This window comes from Penicillium samsonianum (genome assembly GCF_028829775.1).
Source record: "Penicillium samsonianum strain IBT 33392 chromosome Unknown utg000007l_segment0_segment0, whole genome shotgun sequence".
In the NCBI taxonomy this organism is placed as follows: domain Eukaryota; kingdom Fungi; phylum Ascomycota; class Eurotiomycetes; order Eurotiales; family Aspergillaceae; genus Penicillium; species Penicillium samsonianum.
The window spans coordinates 2,232,097-2,249,226 of NW_026643265.1; the positions used below are offsets into that span (position 1 = coordinate 2,232,097).

At 48.1% G+C, this 17,130-nt stretch overlaps 10 protein-coding genes across 10 annotated transcripts; 5 read left to right on the plus strand and 5 right to left on the minus strand.

Annotated features, from left to right (window-relative positions):
• Positions 1-285: 285 nt before the first annotated feature.
• Positions 286-1,584, plus strand: N7471_011703 (NAD(P)/FAD-dependent oxidoreductase; the record flags this gene model as incomplete). The annotated part of the gene is made up of 1 exon (XM_057284422.1): positions 286-1,584. One exon carries the CDS (start codon positions 286-288, stop codon positions 1,582-1,584), a length of 1,299 nt encoding a protein of 432 aa, XP_057130688.1.
• A 141-nt stretch (positions 1,585-1,725) lies between these two features.
• On the minus strand, positions 1,726-3,185 carry N7471_011704 (fungal specific transcription factor domain-containing protein; the record flags this gene model as incomplete). The annotated part of the gene is made up of 3 exons (XM_057284423.1): positions 1,726-1,911; positions 1,971-2,681; positions 2,733-3,185. 3 exons carry the CDS (start codon positions 3,183-3,185, stop codon positions 1,726-1,728), a joined length of 1,350 nt encoding a protein of 449 aa, XP_057130689.1.
• A 1,083-nt stretch (positions 3,186-4,268) lies between these two features.
• N7471_011705 (Aldehyde dehydrogenase C-terminal) lies at positions 4,269-5,919 on the plus strand (the record flags this gene model as incomplete). Its single annotated transcript, XM_057284424.1, has 4 exons — positions 4,269-4,301; positions 4,348-5,058; positions 5,120-5,689; positions 5,746-5,919. The coding sequence occupies 4 exons, from the start codon at positions 4,269-4,271 to the stop codon at positions 5,917-5,919; spliced, it is 1,488 nt and encodes a 495-aa protein (XP_057130690.1).
• Positions 5,920-6,584: 665 nt separating this feature from the next.
• Positions 6,585-7,262, minus strand: N7471_011706 (seipin co-factor family protein; the record flags this gene model as incomplete). The annotated part of the gene is made up of 1 exon (XM_057284425.1): positions 6,585-7,262. One exon carries the CDS (start codon positions 7,260-7,262, stop codon positions 6,585-6,587), a length of 678 nt encoding a protein of 225 aa, XP_057130691.1.
• Positions 7,263-7,699: 437 nt separating this feature from the next.
• Positions 7,700-9,828, minus strand: N7471_011707 (putative Rab geranylgeranyl transferase escort protein). The gene is made up of 4 exons (XM_057284426.1): positions 9,593-9,828; positions 9,423-9,541; positions 8,334-9,362; positions 7,700-8,149 (listed from the first exon to the last, which is right to left on the minus strand). The coding sequence occupies exons 1-4, from the start codon at positions 9,664-9,666 to the stop codon at positions 7,809-7,811; spliced, it is 1,563 nt and encodes a 520-aa protein (XP_057130692.1). The 5' UTR covers positions 9,667-9,828; the 3' UTR covers positions 7,700-7,808.
• A 293-nt stretch (positions 9,829-10,121) lies between these two features.
• On the minus strand, positions 10,122-10,787 carry N7471_011708 (uncharacterized protein; the record flags this gene model as incomplete). The annotated part of the gene is made up of 2 exons (XM_057284427.1): positions 10,122-10,455; positions 10,510-10,787. The coding sequence occupies 2 exons, from the start codon at positions 10,785-10,787 to the stop codon at positions 10,122-10,124; spliced, it is 612 nt and encodes a 203-aa protein (XP_057130693.1).
• A 354-nt stretch (positions 10,788-11,141) lies between these two features.
• Positions 11,142-11,390, plus strand: N7471_011709 (uncharacterized protein; the record flags this gene model as incomplete). Its single annotated transcript, XM_057284428.1, has 1 exon — positions 11,142-11,390. The coding sequence occupies one exon, from the start codon at positions 11,142-11,144 to the stop codon at positions 11,388-11,390; it is 249 nt and encodes an 82-aa protein (XP_057130694.1).
• A 567-nt stretch (positions 11,391-11,957) lies between these two features.
• Positions 11,958-12,928, plus strand: N7471_011710 (alpha/beta hydrolase; the record flags this gene model as incomplete). Its single annotated transcript, XM_057284429.1, has 2 exons — positions 11,958-12,224; positions 12,347-12,928. 2 exons carry the CDS (start codon positions 11,958-11,960, stop codon positions 12,926-12,928), a joined length of 849 nt encoding a protein of 282 aa, XP_057130695.1.
• Positions 12,929-13,225: 297 nt separating this feature from the next.
• cyp1 (putative peptidyl prolyl cis-trans isomerase (CypC)) lies at positions 13,226-14,314 on the minus strand. The gene is made up of 3 exons (XM_057284430.1): positions 14,233-14,314; positions 14,141-14,182; positions 13,226-14,084 (listed from the first exon to the last, which is right to left on the minus strand). The coding sequence occupies exons 1-3, from the start codon at positions 14,263-14,265 to the stop codon at positions 13,671-13,673; spliced, it is 489 nt and encodes a 162-aa protein (XP_057130696.1). The 5' UTR covers positions 14,266-14,314; the 3' UTR covers positions 13,226-13,670.
• A 791-nt stretch (positions 14,315-15,105) lies between these two features.
• N7471_011712 (aspartic endopeptidase) lies at positions 15,106-16,977 on the plus strand (the record flags this gene model as incomplete). Its single annotated transcript, XM_057284431.1, has 1 exon — positions 15,106-16,977. One exon carries the CDS (start codon positions 15,106-15,108, stop codon positions 16,975-16,977), a length of 1,872 nt encoding a protein of 623 aa, XP_057130697.1.
• Positions 16,978-17,130: the final 153 nt, after the last annotated feature.

The window sequence follows — 17,130 nt, forward strand, 5'->3', positions numbered from 1 at the left end:
ATTTAGTTGGGGAAATGTTGGGGTAAAATAATGCAGGTCGAAACGAGCACTCTCCACTCGGAGAATCTCCGAGTACCACGAGCTGTGAGATCTTTATCGGAAGGTCAGAACGAAGCGGTAGATTTCTTCCCCGCACACGAGAATACATGTATCTTCACTATGCATCCGATTGTTCATAAGGAAGCTGATAGCGAAATAGGACGGAGCAAAATGCCTCAATAAATATGGCAGCGCCACCCTCAAAGTTTGAGGGTCAAATCGAGTCACGAAACCAATTCAACTCACATGATGAACAAAGACACGCGAATCCTCATTGTCGGTGCCGGCTGTTTCGGTACTTCGACCGCATACCACCTTTCACAACGCGGCTACACTTCCGTCCGCGTGCTGGACCCATACGCACCTCCCTCCTGCGAAGCAGCCTCCACCGATATCAGCAAGATCATCCGCAGTGACTACAACGAGCCTCTATATGCACGTCTTGGAATTGAGTCTATCGAAGCGTGGCGGTCTTGGCCGCTGTTTCGTGGGCTCTACCATGTTCCAGGGTGGATTCTCAGCGCGGCGAACCTGTCCCGGCCCTTTGTCGAGGGTTCGATTGAGACATGTAAGAGGCTTGGAGTACAGGGCCTTGAGAAGCTCACACCGGACCAGATCCGTGCTCGATTCTCTGTTGTCACGGGGAAGCTGAATGGATGGAATATCAATGTTTGGAACCCAACGGCCGGGTGGGCAGCTGCTGGTACAGCTGTCGAGCGGATGGCAGGCGCTGCTCAGAAGAAGGGGGTGAAATACATTTCAGGGAAGACAAAGGGGAATGTGCAAGAGTTGATACTGGATGATATCACGGGCGAGTGCAAGGGAGTCGTCACTGCGGATGGCACGAGACACGAGGCGGATGTGGTCATCCTGGCCGCAGGAGCTTGGACACCTTCACTACTAGACTTGAAGGGCCAGTTGACTGCCAAGGGACATAGTGTCGCCCATATCCAACTCACCCCTTCTGAAACGAAACACTATGCCTCAATGCCCATCATGGATAACCTCGAGCTGGGCTACTTCTTCCCACCTCAAGAAGATGGCATCTTCAAGATGGCTCACAGCCAATTCATCACCAACGTGCAAACCACAAAGTCGGGTATCACCACTTCCGTCCCACACACGTTCGTTCAGGCACCCACCGATGGTCTCCCTCTTGAGATCGAAGCCCAAATGCGCCGGAACTTGCGGCGCGTGCTGCCCGAGCTTGCAGACAGAACATTCTGCTATACACGGCTTTGCTGGGATGCTGATACAGCTGATCGGCATTTCCTTGTCACCCCTCATCCTACTCACAAAAGTCTGTTTCTGGCAACCGGCGGCTCAGCACATGGGTTTAAGTTCCTTCCTGTGGTTGGAAAATATGTTGCAGATTTGCTTGAGGGCACTCTTGACCCAGAGATCGTGCGTCAATGGCAATGGAGGGCTGGACAAAAGAGTACTGCGAAGAACCTAGCGCACTTGGATCCGGAAATGGAGCTGAGCGACCTTACAGGGTGGAAGGGTAGACAGATACGTGAAAGAAGCCATGCTTCTAGACTATGAGTTGCTTAGATAAGAGGTGCGAGGTAGAATGAAGTCGAACAATTAACACACAGTTTGACTACTGGCTATACAAATTGAGACCATCTCCCTAGATATATACAAGAGAACATAAATAAAAGCCTTTATTACCCACGTAGAGGCTCAAGTCAAGCTGAGCTTCCACCCACCCAGCATGACCATGGCATGCTCCCACGAGAACCGGGTTTCTTGCAAAGGATCTTTTTGCCGTTGTGCATTGAGCTTTTTCTGGAGTTTTCTTTCATCTTGGACGGACAGATCCCGCTGGCGCCAGACCATTTTGACCACTTCAATCGCAGGGGTAATGTTCTGAGGAACAGTGAGATGTTAGTTAACCATCAGGAAATGACAGAGAAGAATATAGATACCCCAAATCGACGAATACCCTCAAGCTCTTTAAACAACTGCAACACAGTGACCCTCTCCTCTTCCCTGCAAGCACAGCACCCTGCCAAGAAGAGAGGCCATAAAGGCGTAACTGCAGTACGCATCATATTTACCTTCTTTTCTGACATCAAGGTCAATATCCTTTCAACATAAACATTCTTCTCCTCATATTCCACTGTAGGAATACCGGAGCGATTAATAGGGGTTTTGGACGAACAGATCTCGTGCAGAAGAAGAAGAGCCCCGAGCCTGTTTGCTTCTGCGATTGCAGCACACTCCATATTAGGATCGATATGTTCTGTGGGTGTTCTTTGTTGAAGGCTATCGAGATCCGTCTTGAGTTGATGAACATCTTTACGGTTGATTTTTATGTTGCCATCCTCCCGAGTCCATGCTAGTTCGGCTACTTGATCGATCATCAATAAGAGATCAGGGCTCAACCCCATGTATGGATCGATGATGTCTGATTTTTCCAGTATACTGTCCGGCAGGAGGGGCGATATATGGGATGAGGGAGAGGTGACCCGAAACGCAGTGCGGGCTAGAACTAAGTGGAAGGCGAAATAACGATTGAAGAAACTCGCCAATTCTTGACTGTGATATGAGCGACTGGGGCGTTCTTTTCGTGTTCGAATTAAATCTTGGAACCCGTTGAGATGGGTGACCCATGACGGGCGACTGCTATCTGATATCTGCAAGGAATTAGGAGATTCACATCGTAAAGGAAGCAAGGAAGATCCTACGTCAAACCAACATAACATCAAGACTAGACCGAGCATCTCATCCAGCTCATTTTCAACCCAGTTATCTTTATTCAATAGACCGCGCAGATGGTTTAATGCCCGGTGGTGATGCTCCAATGCCGGAAGCCGGTACCGCTGATCTGACAGCTTGAGGGTATTGGCTGCGATGGCTAGAGCAGCATGATATAGCCCCTCGGACTGCAGGGCCATGGGTAGTATGAGATATCGATATGGATTGTAATGTGCATTATCGACGAGGGTTGAACTGCTGCAGATGATGTGTTCGAAATAAGACATGAGCACAGGATCGCAATCTAATCGCTGGCCAGGATAAACGGTATTCGGCCAAGGCGACAACGGGCTTGGTTGAGAAAACGGCTTCATTCCTTTGAAATTGGGCTGGGTGCCATCAAAATGGATCTGCAGATCGATCATAGTTGTATTCAAAAACATCCAGGTCCGATCAGCACCCGTATGCTCCAACTGTAGCGGTAATCGATCGTCCACTTGCTCTAGTGATTCCTTCTTTCGAGCATCTTTTCGCTTAGACCATACCCCTGCTCTTCCATGGCAAACGCCTCGGGCTAAAGATTCCTCATGCCAGACCAAACGAAGTCCATATCCGCATGGGGCATTGTTACGGGCGCAACGACGGCAAATTGGATGGGTTTCTAACAATTTTTAATTAGAACCGTGTTGATGCAGGAGTTTATGGGAAATTACCGTCGCATTTGATGCGTCGTGCACGGCATGTCCAACAGCCTGTACGAGCTCTTGAGATTGCAGTCATTCTTCGTTTACCCCGCATGAGTGGAGGATTTCCCCCCTGTTATATGCGAGCCAAGGCGATAAGTATTTATTGGTCCTCGTATTTTTATACAGTTCTATTTGCTGGAATATTGGAATATCCACTTTGGCCTTTATCTTTTGGTTTTATCGATAGGGCAAAAGGGGTTTGGATTGGGAATCTAAGAATCTACAACCTTATAACTACTTTGTAGGGCTATTCATATTCTACAAAAACTGCTCCTGTGCGGCGAACTCGTCCATCGCGCCAAGGATAGCAGAAGGTGAGCCACGTTCTGTAGTTCATCCAAGGCATGATGGTTGTATACGTAATTTAGAAGGGCAACCTCGCGCTGGTGGGATGAGGCATGGTTTTTATCGACAAAATTGTTCGGTGAGGGGCATTTGGCTATGAGGTCTTCGGAGAGCGGTATGTTGGTTGGTTTCTGGGTGATATTTAGTAAATAGTGTGATAATAAGAGGTCTCCACCTCTCTCGGGGAGATGAATATTCCTAAATATGATCGGGGTAATATTTACCCCTAAGTCGGTATAAAGTCATCCCGAATTGTTGATTGCCACATATGTGCTGACTTTAGTATAGAAGACACATTATAAAATAAACTGTAGTCTTGGGCCGGGGTCCTCGGTAAATCAGATTCAACGCTTGTGCATTGTACTTTGTAGGCGTCCCACATATACCCTCGTCTTCCTCCCAGAGGCTTCTCCACGTCATCTCTCAAAGCTCACCATGGGTTTCAGCACTACGGCCGAATTTGATCAGGTAAATATCATCCATACTATTCAATATCACCGCTTACATTTTCCAGGCGTATCAAATTGTGCAGGGTACTTTTGCATCTGGCACCACCAAGAATAAGGGATGGAGGCGTCGTCAACTGAAACGTGCTTGGTGGATGATTGAGGACAACAAGAAGCGCATCTGCGACGCCCTCTATACCGATCTGCACAAGCACTATCAAGAAGCCTACACCGGCGACTGTGGTAATACTCAAGCGGATATTCTACGCACTCTCAAGAAACTGGATGAGTGGACCAAGGATGAGAGACCGGAAAAGTCCGATCCTCTCAACTTCCTAGGAAGAGCCACTGTCCGCAAGGAACCTCTTGGTGTGACTCTGATTATCGGCGCATGGAATTTCCCGGTCAGTCTGCTCCTGCAGCCAATGATTGCCGCGATTGCTGCTGGATGTGCCGTCATTCTCAAACCATCAGATGTGGCAAGTGCCACCCAAGATGTACTGATGGAAATTGTTCCACAATACATGGACCAAGATGCGATCCGGTGTATTTCCGCTGGTCCACAAGAAATGGGATACATCCTTGAACATCGCTTTGACCATATTTTCTACACTGGATCCCCCAATGTTGCCAAAATCATCCATGCAGCAGCGGCAAAGCATCTGACTCCCGTCACACTCGAGTTGGGCGGTCAATGTCCTGCTATTGTCGCACAGTCGGCGAATCTCGATCTCACCGCAAAACACATTGCCGTTACCAAATTCATGAATGCTGGACAGGTAGACTGGCACTATTCAGCCCCCCAGCCATCAAAAGCTAACTCATATTGTCTGAACACAGATTTGCTTGAATGTGAACCACGTCCTGGTCCACCCGAGCCTACGAGAGCGCCTTGTCGCCGATTTGAGTCGATACTTTGACAAGTTCCTAGGAGGCAAAGCCAACAACCCAGAGTATTACACACACATTATCAACGAGCGCAACTTCGACCGCCTTGACAATCTACTCCAGCAGACCTCTGGAAAGATCGTCTATGGTGGCCAGCGGGATCGTCAAAGTCTGTACTTCGCACCAACGATCGTCACTGGAGTCAAGCCCGGCGATTCCCTTCTCTCCGAAGAGCTTTTCGGTCCGATTCTCCCCATCGTCGATGCAGACTTCGATACCGCTCTCTCTCGGACGCGTGCGGGAGAGCATCCACTCGCGATCTACGCATTCACTACTCAAGATGCCGACAAAGCTCGCATCTTGAACGAAACCCAGTCCGGAGGCGTGACCTTCAACGACTGCGGTCTCCATATAGCTGCTTGTGATGTGCCATTCGGTGGCGTTGGAAATTCCGGTCAGGGTCGTTACCATGGCCCGCATGGTATCTTGACTTTCTCTCATCTCCGTACGCACATCAACGCGGTGCCGTCGTGGTTGGAGTGGCTTCTCGCTGCCCGGTATCCCCCTACTCGGTTCAGAAGGCTCACAAGCTGGTGGCACCCGTCACCCCGTCGTTTGACCGGGATGGCAATGATACGACTTTCGCTGCTCGCTCAAAGTGGGCCTTCGGCGTTGGGATTCTCGCGCTTTCTGCATTGTTTGTGACTCGACAAGATCAGATTGCCGCTCTCGGTTACAAGTGGCTCAAGTAATTTTTTAATGCCTTACATTCGTAGGAAATGGAACTGGTCTTATCTTTTCTGCAGCTTTCGTACATCAACATATCCTCGCAACATCACCGCGAGGATGTCCAAGGATATGACCATTGGCGCAGAAACGGTTGCCGAGACAATTGTCGGAGGTCCCAGTATCAACCCCAGTCAATTCAATCCTGCCGTCATTCGGCGGGCTATTGACGATCATAAAATTGGCTGCAGTTCACACTGGGTCACAGAGTCATATATTCATGCCGTGGCCACCCCTCGGTCTTTGAATAGCTCATATCTAAATGCAACATCTGCGCACGGGCCGGTTTCTTTTAAATTCTTGTTCAGTGGTCTCACGGTCAACAACGGGTTCAATATGACTAGACTAGAAGGTCTACCTGGTTTGAACGTCAAAGTCTCGGCAAACGCACAACCGGATTATACGATTACCTACAATGCTGACCACTCTAACAAACGAATTTATGTTTTGCACACTTATACGATACCTAAGAGTTTCACTGGGGTACCATTTGTATGATGAGCGTGTATATAAACAAAATATCACACCCCTTGGTCTTTAATGTCAATATCAATTTTATGCTCAATATGGTTCAGAATGCGTATACTATACAGAATCATATGTCCTCTCAATTATGGGAAATATGCAAACATTACTCGTCCTTTTTCTCCTCCTCGGGCTGACCCTCTCCATCGGCCGAGTCCGATTGGGTCTGGCGAAGCCAAAAGCGTGTAATTATACCACCCAAGAACCGTTGGTCAACCCACTTGACCAAACCATAGAGGATCCAACCCCAGCCCCACAGAGAAATGCCCATCATGCTTGTGACCAACAACACCGGACCAAGAATGAGCAACGACAGGACAGCCCAGAGCAGTATCGACACCGCAGCGAAGACAAACATGCCAGCCAAGAATACCAGTAGAGGAACTCCACAGCAAATCATTTGACAAACAATCAAGGTTGTTGCGGCAGGGCGCTTCAATGCAGCTTCATACATCGCAGCTTGACGGGGCGGGGGGAGGAGCCAGGCGACCAGTCGCTGTATGCAGGACTCGAAGTAGTCAAAGGCTTGAGGGAATAGCGTAGAGAACCATGCTGTGATGGTGGACCATATCGATGAAAACGAGAGATTGTTGTCGACGCCCTCGCCTTTTGGAGGAGCATCGTCCGAAGGAAATTGACCTGGGAGGACAGGGTCGGTCAGGTCTTTTGTCGTTCGGTTTAGCTTTTTTGGTGTGCTTTTCTTGACCACTCCGCTTGTTGTTGATTGGGCTTTGTCGACAGGAAGCTGTCCGCTCACACCGCTGGTGACATTATCCAGGGGCATTGTGAGAGCTGGTAGGTATTTATCTATGAACAATGAGAGTGTAAGATATGAGAAGCCCAGATGAAGGTAAGCTTTGTTCCAGGAAAGATTAGTTCGAATCTACGTTTAAGAAACCGATAGATATTCGGAATATCTATATCAACGATCAGGTATCCTGAACATGACGTAATGGGGCGTTCTGCCAACTGGTTTGCCCCGATATTAATTCTGCGTCACTATCAGCCACAGACATTGCATTTTATTCATCTTAGGGGTCCACGCTACACTTGTTGGGGAGTTTGCGATTCATTACTCTGAGTAACGCGTGAAGACCGGCTAAACCTAGAAAAGCGGCTTATCCACACGGATTTTACCAATACCATGTGAGATCATTGGCCAGTTGACCAATCTAAGCTTTACAACATCGGTACATTGTAGAAGAGATTTGGAGCATTGGATACTTTATATAACGATCATATTTGAAGACGAAGATAGAATCATCTAGTCTACTATTTCTCTGCGGAAATATGGGTAAAAGTGTAATCGAAAAGAACGCTCTGCTACGAATCATTGGTCAGAAGTGCCCTCGCGATCGTCAAACATCATGAAATCAGCATCATCAACCTCATCTCCTACGACTATTTTCCAAGCCTCTTTTACAAGGTCGAGGGTGTCATCTTCGAATGCCAAGTCGAGGCTCGATGGAGGGAAAAGGTAGCCGTCAGGAACTCCGTCCTCGACAGTAAGACGCCTGGGCTCACCATTGCTGAGACGGCCGCTATGGGTGTATCGCAAGGACCACAGCACGCTGGCCTGGGGACCTTCTGCCCGAATTAGTCTATCCACGGCGGACTCAATAAGCGCTTGGCCTTCCGGCCCAGGTAGTGCCACACTGCAATAAATAACACCTGTGACAATCAATTAGCCACGTGAACGACAATATTGTTGACGAATCGAATTTGGAGGGTGCTCGTGATCAGGTGAAAAGGTTTTCAACATAGCATGTTCAGGCAATGTAGATAAGTTTTTGAAAAAAATCATCATGCGAGCGGGGTGAGAGAAGATACCAGGCAGGACTGCACAGGGAATGACTTACTCTGCTGGTGTGGACACTCGCCAGTGTCGCTTGAATGAACCTGGACATAGACCGGGGGGATTTGGGGCTGCCCAACGTATCCCCTGGGAACATGAGAACTGCAGTTGCAGGCACAGGAGCACCTTCAACTGCAACAGGGAAAAGAGACGGAAAAGTAGCCGACACAACACTAATCGAGCGGGCAACCTCGACCAAGGGTGTCGAGCTGTCCTTAGAAAATGTATGCGACATCGAGCTAAAAAGGTATTTCGCTTGGACAGACCCTTCATTGCCCAGATTCAACAGAAAAGGATGTTCTGAATGTTCAGAGCCTGTGCGCCATAAGCAATCATTAATCTGCGTGTCCAGGGCATATACACCCCCTCCCACAGCGGATGCACGACAGGCAGCTTGCAGTATTTCAGCTCCACCGCCATACTTAGCAATCACAGCTCCAAACCCAGGGCCAAGATGGCCAATGGATGACAGATGCCTTTGGATCCTGGGCAAAGCATAGCTGGCGGAAGTATCTTTCTGAGAAAGCTGGGACAGAGACAGGGACAGCAGAGGATTGTGAAGTTCCTCCGGAACGCTGAACTTGGAAGCCAGATAATCGTTCAAGGGCATTGACATATCCTCATCTTCATTTGAAGCGTCATCCTCATTTGGTTTGGTGATATGACGTAATAACCGCATGAGGGTTCTCTTGGACTTCATGCTGATATGAGTTGCAGCAAACACATCCTCCCGGTTGCCAGGTACGCGGTAGAGAACCCTTTCCGCGCCGACCTCGCCATTTTTAGAATCCGGTTGTTCAGGTGCGTAAATCCACCAGCTGCCAACGGCCATAAACTCCAGCTGGCGAAAGACCTTCGAGGATACAAGCGCTGACATTAGTTGAGAACGGGCATATAAGAAATACGGGGAGAGGGACAAAGTGTAAGCACGACTGGACGCAAGTTTGGGAGAAATGCTTATGTCCTCGGACGAAGGAGATGCATCATGTTTAAAGATTGAGGCATCTTTGAACGGTGATATATGTGCATCTGTTTTGGCAACATGATATTAGCCATGAACCAACTAGCCACATACAACAAGTAACTTACCTTCATTGACTTTCTCTGCCCACTCCTGGGCCTCATCAAGACTGAAGGCTGCATCTGAACCACCATAGTACTGGTTGGAGTCCATGTGAAGAACCTTCTTTCCAGATCGTGAGAGGGCCCTTTGGGAGTGTGAGTGCTAAACTCACAACCACCCTAAGATAGTCACTCACAGTGCCAGAAGGGACTGGGAAACCCCAGTCCCATTAATGATCACATCCCAAGTCGTGTCTGACAGAGTTTCCATGGTATGGAGAATCAGGAACAACGTCCTAGCTGCAGGTAAGTCCGAGTATTACAGCCAAGTTGGGCAGTTCAAGCTCTCATGAGGTTGAGAATTGGGATATTTAATGCAACTGAAGCATTCCCGGTCTTTCCATAAGCTTCGATGCTGGAAATCCCACAAACCTGAGGTTGTTGGGGGAAAGAAGAAGAAGAAAAAAAAAAAATTGGAGAAAAACGCGGGAAGTGCGCATGAAGGCGGTCACCCGGTCCCCACTCCAGTCAACAGCCGTGGACAACCTTAGAACCTCGACAACTTTGAGGAACATTTTATTATAAAGAGAACATGATTTTTTTGGTTAAACGAGCTCAATCTAAACTATATCAATAATACAGGAATTCTATGATTGGAGTATGTCCTACACTGGCTTTTCTCCGTTTCTCTCAAAGGTACCTGGTTGCCTCTCAGAAATATATACCTCAGGAGTGACTGTTCTCTGTTTCCTTTTCTGCGGTCCCATGAGCTTGGTCTTTCTCTTCTGTCTCTGTCCTACTGTCTTCACCTAGCTTCACGTTCTTCAAGAACAACATCACAATAAGCATCATTGAAAGTGAAACAAGGCCCGCAATCGCAAGTAGTCTTTGCGACTCTCGGTAGCTGCGATTGATGGCATAACGAGCTTCGGTACCCATGGCATATCTTCGAGCTACCACAATTGATCCGAAGATAGAATTGGCTTGGCCCTTCAGTTCACTAGGAAGATATTGCTGCAGCTTTTTGGGGAGAGTGTTTCGCCATATTGCCCCGGCGACGCTATTTGAAAGGGTTAGAAGGGAACCAAGTATATGACTGGGTGTGGCTGCTTGCCTTGTCCCAATTGCACCACCGACGCTCATTGATGCGAAAAATACTGCAGTAACAACGGAAACATCCTGCCGCGAGACCACGGCCTGAACTGAGACCTGTGCAGCCGTTTGGTAGAACTCACGACCAATACCAATCAATGACTTGGCTGCCACGAAAGATGCTTCATTTCCACTGCGACCATCTCCCATGTCTGCTAGATAGAGAAGTGCACCCATTCCAAGAACGCAGAGCGGAACGCCGATCAACACCCAGACCTGGGAGCGCTTCGTATATTTCATGAAGAAAGCGGCGAATATTCCGGCCACCTAAAGGCCACACGGAGGGAGGTACTAGGTTAGACATTAGTCTCATGAGGAGAAGAAGACAGCAACAAAGATAGCTAGTACGAAATGAGGCGGGGGGCTTTTCTCAATTCTGGTTGCAGGCCCTGGCGAGAAGCTCCCAGCTACCTGAAGGTAACTCGTGAAGAAGACACTGAGCACTGAATAATGGAAAAAATCCAATGCCCCAAGAAGACATGCACCTGCCACTGTGCGGTTCTTGATCATACGATAAGGTACGAATGGTTTCTTCGCGAACCATGTGTCCCAACCTAAAAACGCTATTATGAAAACCCACGCCTAGGAACCACCATGGCGATAAATAACCCATTGGTCCACGCCCCACTGTTACTAGAGCCTGTCAAGGACAAAGGAACCAAAAGGAGAGACAACCCAGCCACAAGGAGAACAGCCCCTGACAACTCAAGCTCAATCCAAAACAATCTGTACACCTTCTTCCACCAGGCATCGCTGGTTTTCCAGCCTAACGCCTCAAACACAGATACAGGAGATGGTGGCCCGGTGTTGATAAAACAGTATGGTGCCGATCAATGGCAGTGATGCAACGGGCAAGATAATCGCCCACATGCCCCATCCCTATCGCCACGTTGAATGATCGAGGATGCGCTGAGCAACGATAGTACCAAGGCAAAGAGTTGGAATTGTGGTGAGGAGTCAGGTAGCGTTTACCAAATACCACGATTGACTAACGAGGTCATATCCGCCATGAAGACTTGCTGTGCGAGGGCAAAGCCAGTCGATCCGATAGCGTCGAAGATACCAGCAACCTGTGTGATGCAGTACTAATTAGCATGATGCGAAAAAGGATCTAGAAATGATTCAAATAAAAAGTCTTACTCCTCGAAAGCCAAGCAGCGAAAACGGAATCGGATCTTGCCGCACTCTACACAACACTACCTCCAAATAGTTGCAAAAACAGTAGTGATGCGCCGAAGACCTGGACCATTCGGTTATTCCTGCCGGATTAGCCGTTCTGTGAGGCCCACAAGACAGCTTCATCTCAGGGTTTAGCCTCATAACCGTCCGTTCTTCAAAATAACCCGTTCTTCACAACAATTGCTGCCCCAGATATTCTCTTTCCAACTCACCCATGATCCGAAGCACACAATGGAAGACCAGTGGACATTTGAACAGTGGGACTGTCATGTCCAATATATGGCGAGCTGGCTCGTCGTAAGCAAGCAGGACGAGAAATATCTTATTCAAGGTTTGTGGCCACTGGAGTGGGAATCGACTGAAGATCAGCCAATAGTCAACAAAGCCAACGCAATGAGTGAGGGTGCCATTGCGGATGTATCATCAGCCAACACTTTTCAATCTATCTATAGATATATCGTGGATGGCAATGCAATGATGCGCTCAGCAACAGATATCGTGCGGCGGCCGCGAATGCGTAAACCCGAGGAAACATCGACGATTATCATTGGAATATCCTACCCATGACCCGGTCTGTTTACAGCCCTCGTCGAAGCCATGATCTAACTCCACCCTGCGAGAATTATGACTCGCCCAAAAGCCCGGATGGGAAGCCCAACCCTCAGGAGTATGGAGGTGCAGATGCTTTCCTCCATTTCATAACAAACACTGTTCACCATTTTGTGTTTTCGTCAATATTTCCTCGCATATCAGTCTGCCAGACTGCTCTGTTCGGACACTCCTTTGGGGCCCTTTTCGCTCTCCATGCGCTCTATACAGCCCCCGCAAGCTTCGACGCGTATCTTGCAGCAAGTCCGTCAATTTGGTGGAACGATGGATTCCTGTTACAGGAAGAAGAGCAATTCTACAACATGCCAGAACCGCATCACCAGCCGAGTGTTTGGATGGCATATGGATCACTTGAGCAGTCTCCCATACCTCAGAAAAATCAGTCCTTGGAGGAATACGAAAAAAGGTTGGCAATAGTCAATGAGCGTCTAATGGGGGACAATTGCGACCAGATGTTTGTTCGACTTCTGCAGAGTGGACGGCTACGGTCAGTCGTACGAAGAAAATATGAAGATGAAGACCATGGCAGTGTCGTTGCTGGGGCACTGAGCGGAGCTAACTTCTATTTCCTTGACCAAGGAGACGAAGAATGAAGAATGAATAATGATAGTCGCAGCAGCTTTTATTGATGTAATCGACTATACTTTTTGCTCTTCTTTTGCACTCTCTATCTTCTAGGTAATGCTACAACATAATGCTTACACCGGCCCTACCTCTATATAGATATGACCACGGAAACAAGTCAAGTATCTAGACAAACACAAACTCTAATCCTATACGATGATCGCCATGCTTACGTATGGATTACTAAGCAATTCCCAAAGAGGTTAGGCTGCACCGCTATATGAACTGAAATTTCGACGGAACACTTTTCTCTCTCCATACCACTCCCGGTGTTCTGCACAGAACGGGTTACTATACTATGGTAGCCTGGTCTTCATTGACGCGGTCCTTCACTGGACTTCGTTTGGGAGTGGTAGATAAGATTTCTTGTCACTCTGTATCTGCTGCTCTTGATGGAGACATTTGATGGAAGCGGTTCGTTTTGTAGTGATACATCCATAATCTCATTATTAGAGTGGTAGCTTGCTCTGCCACTCTGATATTGTAGTTTGTAGAGTCCAGGAGGCTTTCATAGCACCTTGAGACAACAGCAAGACAATGCTGCCCTAGCATGACTTGGTCCGGGCGCACCGAAGGTGATGCCTGCAACCCGCATCGCAGATGGAATCTAAAATCTCCAAATTGGGCAACACCCGCTTTTTCAGGGAGAAGATACTTGATGTGCATGACCATCCACCGTAACCCGATGGAATAAGCCGCACCGCGTGACTCTCACTCTTGTGTGCCTGCTTCAACCACCCGAGCCCGAATGATCTTCAGCTCATCCACTGGCTTGTCCTCCGCACCGGTCTTGACTAGTCCCATACGCTGGATCACTCTCATGCCACTTTTCACTCGGCCGAAAATCGTGTGGTTCCCGTCCAGCCAGGGTGTTGGCGCAAGAGTGATGAAGAACTGACTACCATTGGTATTTGGTCCACTGTTCGCCATGCTCAGAATTCCAGCGCCGGTGTGTTTCAGCTCTCCTCGAATCTCGTCCTCGAATTTCTCGCCGTAGATGGAGCTACCTCCCCGACCGGTGCCAGTAGGATCACCAGTTTGGACCATGAAGTCAGGAATGATGCGATGGAAGATGACATTGTTGTAGTAGCCACGTTCGGCGAGGGTCGAAAAGTTCTTGCATGTCTGAAGAGCAAGACATTAGTGAGGATTCCCTAGAAGCTCTGCGAAGGGGATCATACCTTGGGCGCATGGGTATTGTAGAGCTCCACGGAGAAGGAGCCCTGCGGTGGGTTAGCAAGTGATCTTGAGAGAACAATGAAGCGCAAGTTACCATAGACGTGTCAAAAGCCACCTCAGTTGTCATGATGAAGATGTGAGTGTAGAATCGCAAATAAAAGAGCTGGAAAACAGAGCTGAGAGTTTGCGAGAAGCGGGATCGATCAACGTTACGGAGGGGTTCAGCGACCATACGAGTCTCAATTCCCATTGGGCCAATTTATCTGGCAGAAAACCAGTACCGCCATGTCTATAGATTCACACTACAATTTACAATTGTAAAAGTTGTAGAAAAGGGAGATGCATATAGGCCATAATAGAAGACAAAGAGATGCAGAAGCTCAAGAGCTATGTTTTCCACAGTGCTATAGTGTTATGGAAGCAAGCTGGCTATCATAGTGTATATATATATGTACAGAGTTTTGGTTTTGGAATTTACTACGGGCGGTATTAACAGCCATTTATACGATTAGACTATCCAAGTATGATATAAAGCATATGGTCTGCAGCTACATATTACATTAAAGAACGTTAAAACTAATGGGTTGAGGCAATTGCACAATCACGAGAATAGCTATGAGCTGGAAGGAAGAACATGGGGTTAATCGAATCTACAAAATTAGGTAGGGATCTAGCAAGAATGATCAAGAATGAGATGAATGGATAATGTGAAGAAATCAAGGTTATGTATGTAGATGGGCGTAGAAAGCGGTGAATTAATTTATGCAGTGGTCACTAAGCCCCTCTGTGCACCGGGAAGCTTCCCACCTCCAGGGCTTGGAAGGTTAACAGGTTACCTACCTCAAAGAATCTCCCACACTACCAACCCTTTGTGGCCATTATGGTCTGATTCATTCTTTTTCTTGTTTATTGGCTTCAATTTACTGTCATTTGCCCGGTGCTTACAGTCTACACTTTCCTGTCCACCATGGCCGACGTCAGCCCTGTCGCCGAGCTTCTTGGACAAGCCCTCTACCACTTCGACCGTCTGAGGCCACTTCTTCCAACTTACGGACACCTACTTGTTTCCGCTCTATTTCCAATTTGGATTGGTGCACATGCATCTTTGACAAGACCTTCCTCCGCTACTAAACCTCCGAAGAAAAAAGCCGGCAAGGATAAAGACGAATATGACACGGATGGTGAAGAGGGACATGGCCCTTTGCAGAAGATGGAGGGGCTTGAGCCATCAGATGCCCTGATATTCCCATTGACTGCGGGACTCACGCTCGGTGGTTTATACTTGGTGATCAAATGGCTGGAAGATCCAGCCATCTTGAACAAGATCCTTAGTTTCTACTTCTCTCAGATGGGACTCTTCTTTGCTTTTGCATTCCTGAAGGATGTGCTATTGATGATTCGTTCATTTGTGTTTCCTAGGTATTATCGTCAAGGTGGACAATTATGGAAAGCGAAACAGTCCGAACACCTTTTCATGGCGTCCGAGGATCATCCAGCCAAGCCACATTCCATCCGGCATTCACCTCTTCCTGGGATTTTGGGCCGAGTGCCACTTCCAGGTATGGTACTAGGGCTGCTTTGGAAGTGCCGAAATGTCTCTTACCAGCGTCTCAAGGTGCGAGCTCATATACGTGGCTTATTTGACTTCAAATGCCTCGTTGGTCTCCTTGATATCATCAGCGGAATCTTTGCATTGTCTGCTGTAGGATACTTTGCATTCGTGGCGAACCCATGGTGGTTGACCAACTTCCTCGGTTTCTGCTTCTGCTATGGCACCCTGCAATTCATGTCTCCCTCCACGTTCTGGACAGGAACACTCATTTTGGGATCCTTATTTTTCTATGATATCTACTTTGTCTTCTTCACACCGTTGATGGTCACTGTTGCAACTAAGTTGGATGTACCGATCAAGCTCCTGTTTCCTCGCCCGCCCACCTCTCGCGATGCTCCTGGCTCCGTGCCATTGGCTATGCTTGGACTGGGTGACATTGTCATTCCGGGAATGATGATTGGGCTGGCACTTCGATTCGATCTATTCCTATATTACCAGCGGAAAGGTGCTCAAACGCCACGTCCCGAAGGGTCAGACCAAGCAACTGTCAAGCCTGAGTATCAGTCGGCAACCGGCGCTTGGGGAGAGCGGTTCTGGGCGCCATCAGTCAAGCCACTCCAGCTGGAACTTCAGCCTCCATACCATGATGCCCGGCGTTTCCCAAAGATCTACTTCAAAGCTAGTATATTCGGTTATGTTGTTGGGATGGTTACTACCCTCCTTGCCATGCAATATTCGAATCATGCCCAGCCAGCTCTTCTTTATCTGGTACCGGGCGTTTTGACATCACTTTGGGGTACTGCACTTATTCGAGGTGAGATTGACACAATGTGGGACTTCTCTGATGCCGAGGAGGTGGAAATTGAAGAGGAAAAGAAGGAAGATGAAGCCGAGGACAAGCCTTCTCCTCAAGACCGGAAGAGCCTCTTTATGCGCATCTTCTCTGGTGATTACATGCGTGCAACAAAAGACGAGAACACAACACTGGCCAAGAAACCCAAAGAAGAGAAAATCGATGACTCAAAATCCAAAACGAAATCATCCGAAGAAGGCGGTCGTGATGCCAAGACGAAGAAGCCCAAAAAGGACCGTGACAGTTCGGACCTGATCTCCTTCTCCGTATCAATTCCTCGCAAGTCCAGACCTGAAACCCAGGCTAGTTTGCCGACAACTTCTACAGAAGAAGAGGACGGAGAGATGTCTGTTTGCAGGGATGTCAATGGGGACGACGAACCGCCGTTAAAGAGAAGGCGACGCAGCATGATGAACAAGAAATCAGCAAACTAGCGATGTGATCAGTAGATTCTGACAAAGCGAATGTATTAGCTGATATTATTTTGTGGATTGTCAAATGACAACCACCGTTTTGATCTACTCCGATGCATAGCTCCATTTAAAAACAAAATGGCAAGAAATACTTGTAGTGGTATCATTCATTTG